The 20,549-nt window shown below is 41.0% G+C and overlaps 1 protein-coding gene across 9 annotated transcripts in view; it reads left to right on the top strand.

The window, feature by feature from the left end:
- The window catches only part of eya4 (EYA transcriptional coactivator and phosphatase 4), a 46,969-nt gene that overhangs the window by 210 nt on the left and 26,210 nt on the right, over window positions 1-20,549 (top strand). For 7 of the 9 annotated variants that reach the window (XM_078275042.1, XM_078275043.1, XM_078275041.1 and 4 more), the window contains exons 1-2: window positions 1-131; window positions 3,891-3,951. The exon at window positions 1-131 is cut by the window's left edge. In XM_078275042.1, the coding sequence (XP_078131168.1) occupies window positions 3,919-3,951 (33 nt within the window). In that variant the 5' untranslated portion in view covers window positions 1-131; window positions 3,891-3,918. Of the gene's footprint in view, window positions 132-3,890; window positions 3,952-7,189; window positions 7,361-17,773; window positions 18,191-20,549 lie in introns of those variants that run through there. The other 2 variants (XM_078275046.1, XM_078275045.1) reach the window with 2 other exon arrangements.

The raw sequence follows: 20,549 nt of genomic DNA, 5'->3' as shown, positions 1-20,549 counted from the left end.
CAGTGACAGCCTGCAAACAGCAGGGCGAGCTGTGCGGCGACCAAACTGCATTAGATTATGAGCAGTTCTCAGAAGTGAAGGAAAAATCTGGGAGCTGGTTTCTTGCTGGGACGAAAGTAATTTAAACACAGGTATGTTGACTTTGTTAGTTTCTTAACAGACAGTCACAGTTCTGTGGTTTTACTCTGACAAACATCAGGTCAGTGACAGTTTAGGTCGCTGCGGTCCGAGGACGATAACTGTCATATTGACTGATTCTGTCTGATTCATTTAGCCTAATGATATCTTAAAAAATAGACGACGCATTAAGGCATGATTCCTGGTCAAATAATGTTTTTTTTTGTTGTTGTTGTTGTTGTTTTTAAATGATTCATCAACACTCATTTTCACAATTGACAATAATGACAATATCATCAATTTATTTGCGTAAACAGTTTTAGGCAATTGCGCAGCCATTACTGTAATAGCCTACGTTTGTCAATGATAGGCAATTTAAAGTGGTGTCCATTTTTCAGTTTATCCCATCCCCGGGACTTCGGCACGTTAATTTAAATGTATCTCATCCACCTATTGATTTACAGGTTATTACTTTTTATTTTTATTTTTACATATTTATACAAACATAATTTAACAGTAAATAACTTGAATTTAATTAATAGAAGCCCCATCCCTGTAAAACTGGCGTTACATGAAGTTTTTCTTTTATGATTTGATAATTCTTTAAAAAAAAAAAGAGCTTTAATCTGATGGTTATTTGCCACATAATGATCTTTGACTGCAGGTCAATGTGGTTTCTACTGCTTTTTATCCCGATTTTATCACACATGGAGGAATTTAGTGTCTCCTCGGTGCTCTGCAGCATCCCTCCGTGTGTCCACCGCTTTTCTCCCCATCTCTCCTCTCATCCCACGTGGAGTTTGTGTTTATATTTGATATGTAGGAAATGGGAATCTTATACCACGGCCGGGTTCTCAGGGCTTGAATGGCCCCTGGCCATTGGCCTGCCCCTAACAACATGACAAGTTCTGCGCCGACTCAAAATCTGATAGGTCTACTGCGCCGTAATCCATACAGATTAGATTTCACATTAAGGACTCATACTTAACCAATGCGCATTAATGCGCAAGAGATGGATGGACGGGATTTGGTTTGTGGAGATTTGGGAAATAATAAAGTCCTGTAGCCTACACATAGAGGCTGAGAACAAATCATTTTTCTGGCCTTTTATAAAAATAAAAAAAATGTTTTTATTGAATTAAATAGCCTAACAGTTTGGGTATTAAGAATAAAGCCCAGGAAACTGCCCTTTATTTGAAATAGTCGGTTTTGTATTATGTTGAGGAAAATACAACGTAATATTGTCCTATAAAATATATCAAAATGTTTGTAAAAAATACAATGATGAACTTTTGGGTGCCAGTAAATGTCTGTCCTGTAAATGTTATATTTCATATGCATTTCTTTTTGTCATTCTTTAATTTTATTTTACTTTTGCAGTGTAATTATAGTTGTATTATTTGTTGTTTAATAAATTTTATGTAAGACTATTGAAAAACTCTTCCATAGCATTTTAACCTGAAGCTTAAAGGGGTGCAACACTTATACAATTGAATCGTAATTAAATGTAGTATTGTGTGCCACTAATAACGAAAACAGCTTCACACCCTTACAAGGCAATTACCCTCATTGTTTATTTGACTTTGTCTTAAAAAATATAAGGCTATATAACAATGTCATAATATAACTTCATTTGTCCCCTTGGGGAAATTCTTTTTTTTTTTATTCTACTTTTGGTAAAAATATACGATCCACTCAAAACATAATTATCATGATACCTGCACAATTATTCACACTAATAAATGATGTGTGTGTCCCCAGTATACTGCTGCTGAAAATAATGAGTGTGGCCTATTTAAACTCAGAGATACAGATGTAAGAGAGAAGAAGCGTGTCTGCATCTTTGGTCTAAATAATACATTCAATTCCGTAACTGGCTTTTAATTATTTATTTTTAAGTAGCCTATCGCCAAAAAATCAATTTGTGGGTAAAACGATTGCTTAGTCAATAAAGTTGGAGTCAAATTGAATATGTGACTTTTCACTACAACCTCTCCAGCCAGAAGGAGTCTGCGGTTTGTTCAACATTCTCTTCAGCTTTTATAGCGTGAAATTACCGCAGTGTAGCTGTGTAGTCCACTTTCTAATCCTCCGCCGTCCCATATGTGTTTCCTATGTCGCTGTCAATAGCCATAGTGAGAAATCTAATTCTCTCTTCGGGACGCTGGAGGAAATGGCAGGCATTGTTGATTCCCTGTGCAGTGTCAGGTAACTAGCCTACTGGTTTTAGGGCCTTTTGAGGCAGACATGTAGTGGGATATAACACATAAGAGGTGGGCAAACCAAGCAGTTAACAATATTTAACAATATTAAAAAGCATCAATTTATACATAAAGACCTATTCTAAACTACAATACGCACTATGAGTGTCAAATATGTTATGCATTTATCACTTTATTGACCAAAAAGTTCACTAATCACTACTAATGACTGATGATCTTGAATTTATGTGGGTTTACTGTCCACTACTCCTCACTTAAGAAGAATAAATCATGAACGGGAGAGTGGAAAGCAAACAGATAGAAGCCTGATTCTGTCCTCCACAAAGGTGAGAGGGGGAGAGAGAGGGAGAGAGGGTGGGGGAGAGAGAGGGAGGCTGGGGCACAAATCAATTCACCTGAGAGACGCATTATTGTCTTCGGTTTCAGGCAAGGAGGAGCTGAACGCTATGAAAAATTAAAAGGATTCCAGTTAGTTTAAAGGATCGAGCCAGAAATGTCCACAGTGCACGAACACACACGCACGCGCACACACATGCGCACACACACGCGCGAGCACACTGAACAAACTGAAAACACAAAGAAACACGTCTTGCCTGACATTTGCAAATTACCCTTGACACTAGCTCTAAGTGCAGGTGTATACACATATTTATTTACTTACGCTGAAGTGAAATAGAGCAAATTCATAAAATCATTTTCAGGTGGAAAACGAGCTGGAAATGGTTCAGTGGCACACCTTGACACACTTGCTGGGAACCGCAGATCTAATAAGGGAAGTACTTTTGTATTTGCATGCGAGTGCATGTTTTCACAGCCTACTCTTTTGTTCAACTGTCCAACTTTTGCACAATATAGCAGAAAGGAGCCATTTCGTGCCGTTCTGTTGGGATGATGGCATTGTTCCATTCTTTCAGCTGGTCTTTTGTTGATGCGTGACAATGGCAAGAAAAAAAAATGAAGGGCAGAATGTAATTTCTGATCGCAACATCTAATCTCACTTAAGTTGTAGACAATCACCTCGGCCTCTCCGTCACTCCAGACTCCTGCGCCAACCTGTCTCCTGTCTAGTATTAATAGGGTCACTCACTGTCTTCGCGTGCTAGCCAGCCACTGTGACTGTGGTCCAGAGCCAGCCAAGCAGCCGTATCATTTACACGTCTCCATTTTCATTGTTGATATTTACTTTTGCAATTATCTCTCCACTTCACCCTCGGCTGAAGATGATATGCTGAAGTTACCGCTGCCGCTTCCCTCTTCAGTCTCCTGTTGCTCACACATAAACACACTGGCGGAAGGTCTAACCGACAGATGCACAAATACGTGAAAAAAAGACGACATTTTGAAGTAATTTCATCCACAATGTGAGTGTAAGTGATTCAATTTGACAATCAAACCCCCTAAGCAAGTGTTCAAGCAACATCCCCGGAAAAAAACAAAGCTAGTATACAGGTGATGATTAAACTGTGCACAGGTAAATAGAAAAAGGTGATTTTTTTCATTTTGTACATACATTGAACCACATTTTTATTTTCAAATTGTTTGCCCCTCAAGTGTGTGACGGATAACAACCTAAGAAGCCATGGAGGCCTCACAGGACCTCAACGAACAGATGGTGAGTTAAACGCTACTGTATACATATGTGTGTGTGTGTGTGTGTGTGTGTGTGTGTGTGTGTGTGTGTGTGTGTGTGTGTGTGTGTGTGTGTAAGTGTGTGTGTGTGTGTGTGTGTGTGTGTGTGTGTGTGTGCGTGTGTGCGTGCGTGTGTGGGTGGGTGGCTGAGTATACCTTGTATCGGCCACACAAGTCTGAGGTATGGGTGCATTGGAGAGTTGTGTGTGTGTGTGGTAACACACAGCAGATGTGGTTCAGTGAGTGAACAGTAACCATATGGCAGCAGTCAGAGTGAATGAGACTTAGAAACAATGCTGGACGGAGACATCAATCTAGCAACTCTGTGTGTGTGTGTGTGTGTGTGTGTGTGTGTGTGTGTGTGTGTGTGTGTGTGCGCCTGCGTGCGCATGTGCATTCTTGCATGTGTGTGTGAGAGAGAGAGAGAGAGAGAGAGAGAGAGAGAGCATGGTGTGCATGTAATACAAGTGAATCCACAGTCATTTAAATGACTAATTAACTTAATTGAAAAAGTAGTTGTTTAATCTTTTAGACCTCAATCACACACACACACACACACACACACACACACACACACACACAGAGCCTGAGGGTTTGATAGTGTCTCAGCACAGCAGGCAGTCTCTGCGTCACGTCAGCGCAGTGTCCTAGTTCTGCTTGTTTAAAGATCAGGCCGTATTGTTGGGAAAATGATTTTGGCGGCGAGCGAGGTCCGCTCGCATTTCAAAGTCGTTAGTCAGCCACCAGAACAGGTGTAATTTCATCTCCTCCTCGTCCTCCTCCATCAAGCTTGGTTCTCTCTCCCTCACTCCTACTCTGACCTGCCAGCCTCGACAGTAATAATAGCGCAAAGTGGGACAGAGCGCATGAAGTATGTTGTTTTTCCCCCACTTTTTGTGTTGCTCTGTCAGACTCGCCCTAGGTTAAATTACAAGCTGACCCCAGCGGAGCACTGTCACTCACACATACAGTACAGTACAGTACATGCACACAACGAAAACACACAGAAAAAGACAAAGAAAGAAAGAAAGAGGAAGAGAGGAGCATCCATCTTGTCTTGCTGCCATCCAAATATCAAATATTGATGTCCATATTCCACAATTACTTCACCTGCTTTAAATAGGGCACAGATATCATTTATAATGTGAATTTGAGCTGTGGCTCAAAGACATTGATTAATTCTTCTGGTTGGAAATGAGACCTCAGAGCAAGGACAGAGATTTTAATCATACCACACAGAGCTATAGGCTTACAGAGCTGAGATTTCTGACTCCTGGAACTGTTTGGTGTTTACCTTTTTTTACTAGAAAGTATTCAAGTTCACTTTATGAAAGACATTTTTTGTAGTGTGTGTCTATTTTTGAATCAGTATTTTATAGTGTATGATGTACATTCAGCTTTAAAGGCACACTGAGTTAAAACATATGCAGTCTAAAATAACACCCTGCAAAAAGTCCTACCTTTATTAGGTTTTAATGTTCAGTTATCTGTCGGTCCAATCATTCGGTTTATAAAATGTCAGTGAAAAATGCCTATCTTTGCCTATTCTTTTGACTTTGACATATTCAGATGTCCTGTTTGGTCCAAAACCCATATATATATATATATATATATATATATATATATATATATATATATATATATATATATATATATATATCATAGAAGATGAAGATAATCACAGTAGAAAAGGTGAAACCAATGAAAATTTGGCATTTCTGCTTAAAAACATGACTTCAAACGATTAACTGTTTATCAAAATTGTTAATTAATTAATTAGTTAATTAGAGTTAGTTTTCTGTCAATTGACTAATCAAATAACCATTTCAGTTCTACTGTTTTGCAGCATAAACGATAACCAATTTTACATCATATAACAATATCAGTATTACAATAGATGTCTTCCTCTGTTTCAAAGTTACTTTTTAGCTGATAGATGTTATTTGCAGTTTTGTGCTCATTGTCTCACTTTGATTACAACTGAGCCACAAATTCTAATGGCAGCTTCCACAAATTCAATTTAACGTGAATTGAAAATGAAGGTTTTAATTTGTAAATTGATTCTATAATTGTAGTTTATTTGCTTGTTTCATTGAAATAGGCGTGTCTCGGGTGACTGAGAAAACAGCACAGACCTCACACACAAAGTTTCGGGGAGTTGTCTGTTGATACCTAATACCCACACACCTCCCCTCTACCCTTTTAAAGTCTCCCCCCCTCCCTTACTTCCTCCTCCCCGTCCTTCCCACCACATCCATCGCACGTCATCTGGGTTATGGTCAGGCGTCCTCTCTGGCCGCCTGCCTGCCGAGGGCCAGCCTGCCGTCTGGGGTCCTCGGGGAGCGCTGGTAGAAGCCTGAGGCAGGGCCAACAGTGGTTAGCCCCGTAATGCTACTTTTAGCTTGTTTAAGTGTCTCACTCCACCTGTTGTCACTTACTTGTTTAGCTTTGGAGAAAAGGTGATAACTGTTTTTTTTTGTTTTTTTTGAGTGATGCTCTGTGAGATGATGATGCGATTTGGGTCAAATTTGTTTTTATGAATTCAGTTAAATCCTAAGTATGTGTATAAGCATTAAGTAGATATTTAGTAAAGATAGACCAGCATGTGTCCTGCATACGCACACAAACACACACACAAACTCAACACACAATCCCTCAATGGCTCTTGATCCGACAGAGGCCTGATTGAAGTCTCCAGTATGTTGGCTAGTGGAGGAAGCGGTGAGAGATGGGGGGAGCGGCGGTGTTTGTTGACCCCGGGGTGCCTTGCAGGATTTAAACGTATGGCCACCAGAAGAAAAAAGTAAGAGAGATGAAGGAGGAGGAAAAAAGTGGGGAAAAAAGGTTCTTTTACCCTAGCCTTTTCCTCTGGTGCGCTGGGAGAGGCCCAGAGTATGGCAGCTGTCCCACTGTGTGTGTGTGTGTGTGTGTGTGTGTGTGTGTGTGTGTGTGTGTGTGTGTGTGTGTGTGTGTGTGTGTGTGAGAGACAGAAAGAGAGACCAAGTTAGAGGAGGAAAGGGGTCAGGTTGCACCCCTCTTTCACCCCTACAACCCCATACAGACACATTCACACAAACTTACATGCAGCAGCAGTAGCTAAATGCGAGCATAGCCCAACCCTGATTGCCAAGATTGCATTGGCGTCATAGACAGTCGTTTCAAAATCTGCCCAGTGACAAGGCATGTGGACAGATTACAGAGTGTGGAGTGTAACAGCTAACCCTTGGCATCCCTTTAGTAGGCTGGCATCCTAGTTGTGGCACCAAGGTGCACTTAAATTTCATCTTAGTGTACAGTGATTCTTATAAGATTTATGTTTAGTTGACAGCTAAGTGTTGCTGAGAGAGGCTGCCGCTCAGTCTTCTAGTCACGTCTGTCTGAGCTGTACAGAGGTAAGAACATTTTCATGAAAAAGAAGCCATTATTCTTGATTGCATTAGGTTTGGTAACTATGGCAAATGAGGAAATGAAGTCAAACAGAAGTGCACAACTTAAAAAAGGAAGCAAAATGTGTAGCGTACAAAAAAGGCTGTAAATCAGGAAGATGTTGATGTTTATACGTTAAACGAATAGTTTGATATTTTGGCAAATGTGCCTATTCCTGATGAGAGTAATGACCAATCCACATAGACAGCATTTTTGGCATCTGTCACTTGCTCGTCTCATGGTACAGATGCGCTTCCATTTAATCAAATGTTTCAATCCACACTGACTTTCAAGACACACACAAGACGCACAACACCCCAAGATCCCTTGCGTTTTTATGCGCTGAGACTGTTTTAAAGTCAGGCGTAGTGAGGCATATAAAACCTCAACTTAGTTTTTGTACGGATTAAAAAATGTAGATAACACATGCTAAGTGAGCTTTACAGGTGTTGGTAGATAGATTTGTTACCTTTGGACAGAGCCAGACTAGCTGTTTTCCACTGCTTCCAGCCTTTATGCTAAGCTAAGCTAACCAGCTGCTGGCTGTATTTAACAGACAGACATGGTAGTGGTGTTGATATTCTCATCTAACTTTCAGTAAGAAAGCAAACAAGTGGATTTCCCAATATGTCAAACTATTACTTAAATATTTTGAATATCTGCAGTGTAATGTTTTCTGGTGTTCTGGCATTTAAGAAAGTATTAGATTCATCCACAAAGTGAATTTGGAAACTGGGTGAAATTAGCCCGAATGAATATCGTAGATAACGGAGCCTACTCTCGTGAAAAATGGAACAATAACTACTCTCTTTGTTTAGACATTAATTTTATTTAAGGTGCTTGAAACAAACAAAACCTGTCTCTCACCAAAACCTTGATTCAAATAATCTATAACTCATATATGAGAGTCGAGTGAGAGTCTGGTCGGCCAGGGAAAGCCAGCTAGGTGTGAGGTGAGAAGGTCACAGACAGCCTGTGAGCCAATCACAGTCTGATGGAGTCAAACCCCCCAAACAGACTGGAGAATCCATCTAGAAACCCAGAGCACCCGGCGTGGGCTTTCTAGAGGAACGCACCAGACAGGAAACCACATGATATGTGTGCTTTAGTGTCTGCTGTGTGTGTGTGTGTGTGTGTGTGTGTGTGTGTGTGTGTGTGTGTGTGTGTGTGTGTGTGTGTGTGTGTGTGTGTGTGTAGGTGTTTCTTTCTCTGTTATACACATATACTTTCTGTGGTGTGGGACTGCTGAGGTCATCTGAGTGGAGACAGTCTCTCATATTGTGACCATGCTTGTTTAATGGAAGTCAATCAGCGCGCAATATTTCATGCCAAAATTCCTCACTTTATTGATTACTCAAAGAGTTTTCAAGGAAATTCACATTATTGCCAGATGTTACATTTCTCTCTACTGAACATTTTAACATACTGAAGTAGTTCAGTAAAACATTTATTTTTTTTGTTCCCAACATTTTCCATAAATAGAGCCCTTGATAGCACAGCCCACCTTTTGTTCAGACTGGTCAAACGTTCATCTGCCATTGGTTACCAAAAAAGGAACGTATTTCCTCATTTTGCTGGGAAGGAAATGAAATTGCAACAATTGTGCTTTGGTTACGGAGGAACCTGCTTGCCCTGCCTGCCGCGAGAACTTCCTCTGCTGCTCTGCTGGGAGATTGTATTTCTCTCTCTGCCGCGTAGAATCAGAGAGGTAGCAGAGGGGTCGCCGAGGCCAGATGGGCTCTGACCTGGGTCTCCGTCCTGACTCAAAACTCCAGAACAGGGCTGCAGCCAATGATTATTTTTTATTATCATTGATGAATCCATTCCTTAATTTTTTTTATTACTTGAGTCCTTTTTATGTATTTTACATTTGCCTTTGATTATATATCATTGCTGTTTATTACCATCAGTGTGTTCTTGTGATAGGTGTTTAATGCCTGACTGAAAATCTAATTTTCTTTTAGATTATAATAACATTATGTAAAAAAATTAAAAAATTAAAATAAAAATAAAAACAAATTAAAAACATGGTGTTTTGTCTGAGCATCAGTTTAAAACCCAATGTCTGTCTGTCTGTCTGTCTGTCTGTCTGTCTGTCTGTCCCACCTTCTCTCTCTCCGCCGGCCTGCCCGCCTCTTCGTCTCTCCTTGTGTCTCTCTGGCTAGAGTGATGATTCAGGGCCTATTGTAAAGTCAGCAATCCGATACAGAGCCAGCCCGAGAGTACGGGGGGTGGGGGATGATAGAGGGAGGAGGGGGTAGAGGGTAGAGAGAGTAGAGGGGGCTAGAAACAGGAAGAAACAGAAGGGATTATGGGTGTTCTCATAGCCAGGCCCATGCTGTCTGGAGCCTGGGGCGCTTTGGCACCCTTACCTGTCCTCTGTTTTACCTGTTGCTCTCATTCTCCGATATGGCCTATGGTCTCTGGGTCTCTTTGTATTCCCTTATCTTTATCTTTCTCACTGTCCCTTTTTGGTCACCCTGCTATTCCCTCTTTTTACGTACATCCTCCTCTCCCTCAAGCTGCCTTCCTTCTTTGCAGACATATGGTACAGTGAATGATTTTATTAGGAAGATGATATGAAGTGTTTCAAGGTCTGGTATGATGGAACAGCTTGCGACTTTTGAGACATTCAACTCCCATTCCCTCTCCTCGGTGCACAGGGCAGCAGTAACTTATAATAATATTGAATCTCAGAGCAGATGGCATATGAGGGCATACCTATCTGACTGCTGAATGTCTCCCCATGTGTCTTTTTTTGGAGGATATCTACCTTATGTTGTACCTCTCACATGCACACACACTGTGATGTCATGAGCAGCATTATTTAACAGGCAGCTGGGAGGTCATTCATCATTTAATTAAAAGCGTCTGAAAGGGATCTGAGGCCTAATGAGATTAGCTTTAATTATTGATGCTGCTGCTGCCACAGACACACACTTACACACACAGACTCGCAAACACACACGCACGCACGCACACACACACACAGGCTCACAAACACAGACAGTTATGACCACCACAGACTCTCTGTACTTACTACTGTAACACACAAACAATTTTTTTGCTCTTACCTGATCTTTTTTTCTGAAACATTGATTTCGGTGGGATGTGGAGGTGCTCAGGGGGTCTGGGTCGGTGGGTCGGTGGGTGCGGTAGCTGCGGTCGGGTTGGGGATGGGGGGGGGGGGTGTTGCAGGACGATGGTGTTGTGTTTCTTCAGGTCTCACACTGCAGCAGAGAGAAGCTCTTACTGTTCTAGTCCACACACTATTCTACATTTGATCACGTGGAATTCTGCCACAAAACATGGAGTAAAAACCAGTAGATGTATTTGGAAAACCTTCTTTTTTAAGTTGTTAATCAACCCTTTAACATCCCTTTCTCCCCTTTCATTTCCCTTTAAGTAGTTTGTTATAATCATCTTCTAGCTCAATGGTGTTTTAAGCCCCCGACTTCAAGGCACCATAACCCTAACCAATGCCTGATCCTAGTGCCTTCCAGGCAGCGCTGCCTGGAAGACGACGTTGGGGGCTTGAAACACCAAACACCCATCTTCTATCTGTATAAATGTATTCTTGTCCCAGCTCTTAATTTTTTATGACTATACCATTTTATCCTTTTATCAAATGGAAATATTCTAGATGTCTATATTAATTTAGCCTGACAAACTTGGTTTGCAAACCTCAAATGCATTACAGTAGGAGAGTTCCGTGGGTTTGACCTATGTTTGGCTGCACAGCATGAGGTTGTGTTATGACTGACCCGCCCTTGTTGTACCTTGAAGTGGCTCAAGTCAAAGATAGATTTGTTCTACGTATCTTGATTCTTCTTCTTGTTCTTCCAATTTTCTAAATCAAACCTTAACTTGAATTACCATTGTTAACAAGCAGGTATAGTTTCAGAGCGAGGACATATCTGAAACAGTACATCCTATACTGTCACAACTTCTACCTTGTTGACTAATTTATGACTGCATTTGTGCCATGACTCATACACATCATGCAGCATGGAGTCATGTATTGAATCATTCAAATTAATTATTAATGGCTGCTGATTTTCAATTAATTGATTAATCCTATTGTGTATGAAATGGTATAGATAATTCTTATAGAAATGCTGATGATTAATCAACAAATTGTTTCTGCACTACTCAGTCTCAGTGTCTGACTTTCTTTCTACTGATGTGTTCATCTTAAATTGTGTGTTGTTGAGTGTGTCACTGATTAGAGTGATGGCCAGAGTGCTGTGTGTGTGTGTGTGTGTGTGTGTGTGTGTGTGTGTGTGTGTGTGTGTGTGTGTGTGTGTGTGTGTGTGTGTGTGTGTGTGTGTGTGTGTGTGTGTGTGTGTGTCTGCCTGGTCATCCATGGACTGGTTTAGGTTTCTCCCAGTTGTTTTTTTAATCACTCTCATCAGATTAGCTGAGCAGGGGCAGTCGAGGCCAAACGCTTCACAATTAACAGCGCAGAACCGGCCCACACACACACACACACACACACACACACACACACACACACACACACACACACACACACATCCATCAGTGACTTTTCATTTGTCTCCATTGAGTAAAGCTGCATTAAATCATGTCTGTGATCCCCTCACTCTCTGAGACAATGAGGAGCCAATTGAAATGGCAAATATGAAGACCACCAGGAGCGAGGAGGCTTTAGTCTGTTCTCCTCTACTGCTCTTCCTCCCCAAACGTGTATTCACTACAAGTTGATTTAAAAAAAAATTATCTTTTGGATTCTAAAATTAGTAAAGTGCACTGACCACTCTTTGTCTATACAAAGAGATCAAAACACAAGACGACGACCAAAGATGACCAATTAAACCCAGTAAGAATTACTTGCTAGCTTATAATTGAATTCCCTGCAGTGTAATCAGAAGAAATGCACTGTGTAATAAAAATTAGAAACACATGATACTTTAAAAGTAGTAGAAGGCCGAGGACAGCGGCAGAGTGGGACCAAAAAAGTGTTGTGGGGGTGTTCGGGTCAGTGTAACGCTTATCAGTTCAATTTTCTAAGCATAAACGGACATTTGAAAAAACTGAAAAATGGGTACACTAATATCCAATTCCCCCCCACTCGAAACCATCAGTTGCAAGCACCTCTGACCCCAAAGTATATCCGTTTTTAGTTTTTTTTGGTCCATATGCAGTTAATGACCTGCATATTCCGCAAAGTAGAGGAAGAGAATACCATTGCAGTATTGAATAACTGGAGCTCAGATGCAATTTTGTAATTTTCTAAATTTCTGATCCTCTGAATAAAAACAGAAAATTGGAAAAACAGGTTAAAGATCCAATTTTTTAATTTGTCAAGGTGGAAAAAAATGAAAAATTGGATTTTTCTGTTTTTCCAAATGTCTGTTTGTGCTTAGAAAATTGAACTGATAAGCGTTACACTGACCTGTTCGGATGGTCAGGTGAATGAATGAACACACAGCACAGCAACACAGTCCCTTTTTTTCCTGACCGCGGCCGCACACCAGGCCGCCGTATGGTGTTGCTAAAAACTTGCAATGTATAACTATTGTCAGACTGGCCCTCGCAGCCTCGAAACACTACCAGCCCACCGGGAAAAGTCCTGACTCTCCCGATTGCCACTCCGCTACTGGCCGAGGACCATACTGCTTGGAGACGGTTTGTCTCCTCCACGTACCACTGCTTTGATTCCATGTCAGTAGTGAAGCTCTGTGTTTTTAAAAATGGTAGTCACAGCGATTTATATGGTCTTGTTGGTCCCAATAATCCCGCCCCAAGCACCTGACGTAAGTGGTTCTTGGTTCAAGATTAGCAAAGAGTTGGTGACGCTCAGTTTTCCTGGCTGAGAGCCGTCGGCCCTCAAACTGCCTTGATCGAGAGGTTGTAATATTGGCCCCAGAATGTCTGTGTGGCAATTACTTTAAGACAATTTGATTAATTGCATTGCTTTTTGGTAAAGCATTACTCAAAGCTACAGTGCGTCGTTTCTGTCGCCCTCTGTGATCACGCACCACCCCCAGCCCTCCTTCACGCAGTTGTTAGTAGTGCTTATCCTGTCAAATCAAGGAGGACACGGAGGATTAATAAAATATGATGGACTCTTCAGAAGAGGTAATTATGTTGTAATTTTTTAGTCCTCTTTGTCTCCAAAGCTGAACGCTGCTAATGTCCTTTCTCAGCGGTGACGTAAAACGCATCACTCAAGCTGCTGCGCACAAATGTCATCGGACTACACGATTTTGTAAACATAGCCATACTGAGAGATACAGAGAGAGTTTTATGGAGCTGATGTCTTAATTACCTTTGTATAAATCATTTTGGCAATGGCTTGAATCTAACAGTCGTTCATTAATATAAAATAGTTGCGCTTTAAGTACAATTAAAAAATACTGATGTGGTGAAAACACCTAAAACACATTCCCCGTCGTGGTCACGCTGCCCATATTCTGCTGTTGAGAAATGCTGTCCAACTTCATCAGATTATTAAAATATATATTCAAATTACATAACAAGGTTGGTTGAAGCCATTTTGATTCTTTGTTGTAGTTTGAATGTACAAGAAATTACAGATTGGATTTTAAACTGGAGAGCTGTTTCCCAAGTTGTATTTTATGCTATAGAGTCCCCATTATTTCTTGTAATATGTAGTCCTTTTTTAAACTAAAGAACTCACGCAGCACATAAGCCATTTCAAATTCACTGTACCTCCTTACTCTGTCTAGAATGGCGTTAACATCTCTGTGCTATATAGCTTCGAGCAACCTTGGTGCTTGTTGTTCTCTCGTTTCTCAGATTGTTTATATTGTCTTGGGGCTTCAATGTAGAGGTCAGCGTCTAGTTTTAGCTCTATTTTTGTCTTTTTCTTTCTTTCCCTGGGCATTCGAAGACAAAGGTTCATAGATATGTGATACTTTACTGCGTGTGAATATACTTTCATTTCTGTGCCCTTGTGTGAACACAAGTGAACACAATTGTGAGAAACACTAGGCAGCTCTTGGCTAATTCATGTGAGCATAGGCAGGTAATACCAAAAAGAGAGAGAGAGAGAGAGAGAGAGAGAGAGATGTTTTTGGAGAGTACCTTTTCACCCAAACACCTTCTCCTCCTCCTCCTCCTCCTCCTCCTCCTCCTCCTCCTCCTCCACCTCTTCCCTGCTCCACAGACTCACCCTGTTCTTCTCTTTCACTCTTTTTTTCTTTTATAGCTTCCTACTACACCTGAAAAAGGGGCATTTTTGGAGGCATAAAGAGAAGGATAGTTTTACACCTCCCCAGGCTGGGGGATCTGGGGGGGTGTAGGAGGAGTGGTGGAGGGAGGGAGGGACTCGGCACAATGTATTTTACATGAAAGGAAGGGGATAGAGTTACCACACCGATAACCACTCATACAAATGGGGAGAGCAGAGAGCTTTGAGCAGGAGACAGGTAAATGTGTGAGACTTTGTGTGTGTGTGTGTGTGTGTGTGTGTGTGTGTGTGTGTGTGTGTGTGTGTGTGTGTGTGTGTGTGTGTGTGCGTCCGTGCATGCGTGGGGTGGTGTGCATGTGTACGTGCATGTGTATGTTTGTGTGTGTGTGAGAGAGAGAGAGAAAGAGAGAGAAAAAAGAGAGAGAGAGAGAGAGCGAGAGAGAGAGAGAATGTGGAGGATAGATAGAGATGGAGGTTGTGTTTGTGTGGTGAGTAACATTCTTCATGAGTGTGTTTGTGGTCGACACACACCAGCCAATGTCAGAGACGGGGATGGCTGGATATTCGGTACAGTCCCTTTGCACAGGTGTGTGTAGGTGTGTGCGTGGATGCCCAATATATTCTCAGCTGTGTTTGTGCATGCGTTAAGACTTATATATAATGATGTAACTCTATGAATTGTTACATACATTAGTTCTTGTGTATTTCTTAACTGTCTGTTCCTGACTTTTTTAATTTTAGTTTTTTTTTTTGTTGATAATAAAATAAAGGAATATTTTAAACATTTTGGTAAATGCAATTATTCGTTTTCTTGCCGAGAGTTAGATGAGAAAATCAATAGCACTCTTATGTCTGTACAATAGATACAAAGCTACAGCCAGCAGCTGGTTAGCTTAGCTTAGCACAAAGACTGGAAACAGAGGGAAACCACTAGCCTGGCTCTGGTAAAACCGCACCGTGTTGTTTTTACGCTTCAATTTTTGTATGTTTAAACATTTTACGTATTTTATTAACTTTTTACATTTTCTATTAAATGCACTTAATAAATAACCTACAATTATTTAAATAGAAATAAAAAATATCTAAGAAATTTATAAAAAAAATCTCACTTCAGAATGAATAAAAAAGAGCAACCACAACTAGATAAAAGAGATAAATGGGAACAGTGTCTGTCTCCGTCTGTCTCACTGTCTGCCGAGTGGAAGATAAACTGCTGTTGTTCCACTTGAAGAACAAAGTTGTTCTCGAGGGCCTCTTAAAAGGAAGTGAGACCTCCGTCGGACACTTTTAAAACCATTCTAAAGTCAACAACAACCAAAGCCGAGTCCTGTCATTAGCTGTCTAATATACTACCCACTTCCTTTACTCAGTTCACTGCTCTGATGTGCCCATGCCACGCTGCGTTTTTGTTTTTTGTATTCCATCGGGCGTGTTTTGGGACACCTCCCCTGCTCCCTTCTCCACTTGCTGTAAAAATATTTCATCAGGGATGTTTTTGGACGACCTCCTCCTGATGGGGGTCCACTCTGGCTAATAATAAAGTGCTTGAGTTGTCAAGCGCTTCGGCAACACCCTAATCTGTTCTGACAGCTAGTCCTCCACATATGCTCTAGAACGCCCCACACATGCACACAAGTGCATGCCGGCATGCACGTATAATACACTTTCAACAGACATTTGCACTGATGTATGCACATAGATCCACAGACAGTCTATCAATCAGGGTGTTTATTGGGGTTGGGAGGGGATAAATGCTGTGGGACAGGGCCACATGCTGTCACCATGGTGACCGAGCTAAAGGTGGCTGGTGCACAATTGGAGACAGTGGCCCTGTTCCAAATTGGTCTCTAGGCCTGTGTTCATTCAGCCCTCTTCTCAGCTGTTTTCAGTTGCCTTGTAGATGTACAGTAACATTCAAAATGGTCTGTATGTTGTTAAAGGGTCAGTGGTATTTAGCAATGCAGATATTCTGGTTTTATTTATACCAGTTAAGTGGTTAGATATTGGCCCTTAAGTATACACTAAACCTCCATATTAATTCTATTGTAATTCACTAACACATTTTGATATTGAGTGAATTTCAAGATCAATAACATGAAAAGGAAATTGTCTTAGATCTTTGCTTTGTTAAATCCTTTACACATACTATAAGTGACTTTTGGCAACCAGACCAAATATCAATCAATACAACTCAGTTACACTGCCAAAGCCATCTAACAGCACAAAGATGACCCGTTTAATTAAATACCAGAGTGGTGCGTAAAAGCAGAGTGATAAACTAGGATTCAGCTGAATTAACCGATAGAATTTAACCAATAAACTTTGTAAAATAACACCGATGTTTGGAACAACAAATCCCGTCAGATCAGGTCAAGTCAGATGTGAGTAGAGTCAGATGTCAGACATTAACCTGGTTTAAGCCTGGTGGAAGTGTGTGTGTTTGGGCGTGTGCCTCCCCTGACAACACCTTGACGACTAAAGGCGAAAGAGTGCCATCTTCAGACCGGGGCAGCTGGGAATCCACCTTGTTGATACTACATCCCCAACCATCCCTCCAGCTCAGCTACACTTTAACATATGATGCACACACGTCTATATAGCCTGTGTGGTTCCAATTAACACGGATTGAATGTGTGTGCGCAGGTGTACATGTGAGTCTCTGTGGGGGAGATGGGGGACGGTGTGTGTATGTGTCTGTCTGTCTGTGTGTGTGTGTGTGTGTGTGTGTGTGTGTGTGTGTGTGTGTGTGTGTGTGTGTGTGTGTGTGTGTGTGTGTGTGTGTGTTGGGGGTCAATTGCATGGTGTGAAGTTTATGGTCTGGCCTGTGCTTTCTACCGCACAGCAAGACATTTCGTCCACACCAAGTCTCCATTTGCCACCTTGGCTTCATGGAAGTGATCACGCTAGACTAGAGTGACCATCAGCAGGATTTGAGTCATACACACGGATGTTTTTGATTTCAGGGGCTCCGACTTATTTGAGTTATGTTATATTGTCATACACGGGCTGGTTACAATGTGGAATTCAGTTTATTTGTATCTACAAACGCTACATCTGTTACCTTTAAAACATGTTTGGGCTTTAAATGTAAGCTTGAGTGAGTCTGTAGTGAGTGACAGCAAAGAGAGAGAGAGAGAGAGACTGGAGGGGGAGGAAGAAAAAAAGAGGGGGAGGAGGCAAAGGACGAGAGAAACAGGACGAGTGAAATGTTCCCCATTACTGGAGTCGAGGAAGACAGGAGCTGTGCTTGGATTGACCATAGAGACAGGGAGAGAGTGAAAAGTGGCGTTTTTGTGGCGTTTGCGTCATTTCTCCAGCCTCTGCGTGTTTGCTAAGAGTGAAAGAGAGAAACACAAAGAGAAATAGAAGAAGACTGCATTTTCTCCTGTAGAGCAAGAACAAGAAAAACGTGACACCTGGAGTACAAAGTGAGCGGCAGGTAGATAGAGACGAGTTGAAGTGTGTTTGGAGGAGTGTGTGTGTGTGTGTGTGTGTGTGTGTTTCACTTTGTGTGTGTGAGACCAGTAAGCCTGTGTCTGAGGGGAAGCCAGTGGATCGTACAGCTCTGTAATGCTTTGTGGAAGTATAGGACTGCTAACTGACCTGATTACACCCTGAGGTAAGAATGCATCTCTGACTCTGTGTAAGTGTGTTTCATGCTCACACTAATGCTGTAGTTTATTTTATCAAGCAATTGTGGTTAGAATATTAAATATTTGATTTAGCTGGTCACACTTCAGAATGAATAAATGCTGCTGTATGTAAATGTTGCTGTATGTAATTGCTATTTAACGTTATAAAAATATTTAATTTGGCTGAATGGGTGCAATATTCAGAGCATCTGAAATAAAATAAGGTTGGGTTATGATGACAGCACTGTAGTTGTTTCAGGGTAGCATTCCAAGTTAAATTAGTTTACTCTATAAATATACAAAGTATATTTTAAAACACTAAATATAACGAATATAATGAATCCATTTTTTTCATCATGCTTTTATTATATGTAAATAGGCAGATATATTTGGTTTAGATACTATTTCTAAATTGTCATTATTTTATATATATATGCTTACTTATTTGTGCAACATTTGAGCTTTGATGTATGATTACAGCTCTCTTCTTGAATTTATCCAATGAAAATCTCCATCATAAAAATGTATAATACATGTGTTATGGCATTTTTAGGTGGAATTAGTAATTAAGAGATTACTTGAATTTTTGTATGAAAATATATTTGGTTATAGCTAAATGTTCCTACAAAACAAACGTAAAAATTGTAAAACCGATTTTTAAAGCCTCCATCTACCATTTCTGTGTGCGTGCGTGCGTGCGTATGTGCGTGCGTGCGTGCGTGTGCAACTCTATGCATAGTATCGGATGACCTATTGCAGATGGGTTGGGTTATTACCAGAAACACATAGCGCTATTCTTCTTTCTCTCTCCCCCCTTTTCTCTTCCTGCACAGTGTTTTCGCAGTTTGCCAGAAACAATAACAAAAACCTTGTAGATGCACCTTTTATGTCAAATTTAAAAGTCTTGAGTGAGCTTTTTAAAAGCAAAATACAGCGGGGGGGGACAAAACAAGGAAACACATCTACAAGAACTAGGACTGCTTCTGCTTTACACCTACTGTTTCTTATTGCTGCCTTTTAGGGCCAAATTAGGCCTCACGTTATTATTAGATGATAAATATAAGTAAGTACCACCACAAACATAGCAGTGTTTATTCTCTTAAATTAATCATTATTATTAGTGCTAAATACCTAGGGTACCTGCATTTGTCCCTCAGGGAGTCCCAAGGCTGGCCAGGTTGTGTTCCAGACCGGTCACCCGGCCAGCCAGGTCAAAGGTCACCTATATAAGTGGCTCAGGTGACAAAATGGGTCCTTCAGGCATTCTGGCTACCTAAGAGTAAGCTTTGAGGCCCTTTGTTTTATTATTAAAGATGAAATTGGGCGTGTTTTACTGTAAGATACAGAAAAGGCGAGAATGACGCAGAATATCTGAACGCACAAGTTAGGGAGCATGTAGATTATTGTAGCTTTATTATTGTATGACATCACTAGGGTAGGTTCATTTGGTCTCGTTTGGATCATAAACATTCTGTGTAATTGATATAAGTGTCTATTAATGACATTTTAAACAAATGAAAATTGTTTTCGCACTTAGCAGAAAAAATACATTTCAGATCATTTAGGATTCATGATGAAGAAAAACAATAAATTCATGGTATTATATTAAATATGGAATACTTGTGATCAACAAAGATAAAAGCAGTGAGATATTGAGAGATGTGAGAGACTCCGAGAGGTCAACAGTGAGAGAAAGTGTGCAGTGGATAAAGAACAGTGATAAAAGCTTTTCAGGATCAAAGCTCTCGTGTGCTTGTGTTTTCACAGATCTTGTTGAGACAGAAAAAGCCAGGGTTGTGTGTGTGTGTGTGTGTGTGTGTGTGTGTGTGTGTGTGTGTGTGTGTGTGTGTGTGTGTGTGCGCACTCACATGCGGGCCGTGTGCTCACCCTCGTTTGTATGTAGCCCCGTGTGTGTGTTACATGTAGATTGCAGTTTCTCACGGCCATGCTGTTGATGTCGTGACTGACAGCCTTGTTAAATTTCAGCAAAGCATGAAACGTGACATGAAAGTGGCTTGTGTGTGTGTGTGTGTGTGTGTGTGTGTGTGTGTGTGTGTGTGTGTGTGTGTGTGTGTGTGTGTGTGTGTGTAAAGTGATCCATACGAAGGGCACCGGCTAACCTTTGAACCCTGTCTTAAACAGCTAAGTGCTGCTTCTTATTCGCTCTCAGCAGGATCCTCTAATCAGAACCATAACACCACAACTCAAACAGAAATCCACTCTCTCACACACACACACACACACACACACGGACCCGCAGAAATGTCCTAGTTTCCAAATACCTGGAGTTTAGTGTCTGCTTGGCCAAGCACTTTCTCTGTATACTTACCTGTGATTGCGATAATG

The sequence above is a fragment of the Sander vitreus genome, chromosome 18 (genome assembly GCF_031162955.1).
Source record: "Sander vitreus isolate 19-12246 chromosome 18, sanVit1, whole genome shotgun sequence".
Classification (NCBI taxonomy): domain Eukaryota; kingdom Metazoa; phylum Chordata; class Actinopteri; order Perciformes; family Percidae; genus Sander; species Sander vitreus.
The sequence above is the reverse complement of the archived record's forward strand: the minus strand, read 5'-3'. Positions and strand labels throughout refer to the sequence as shown.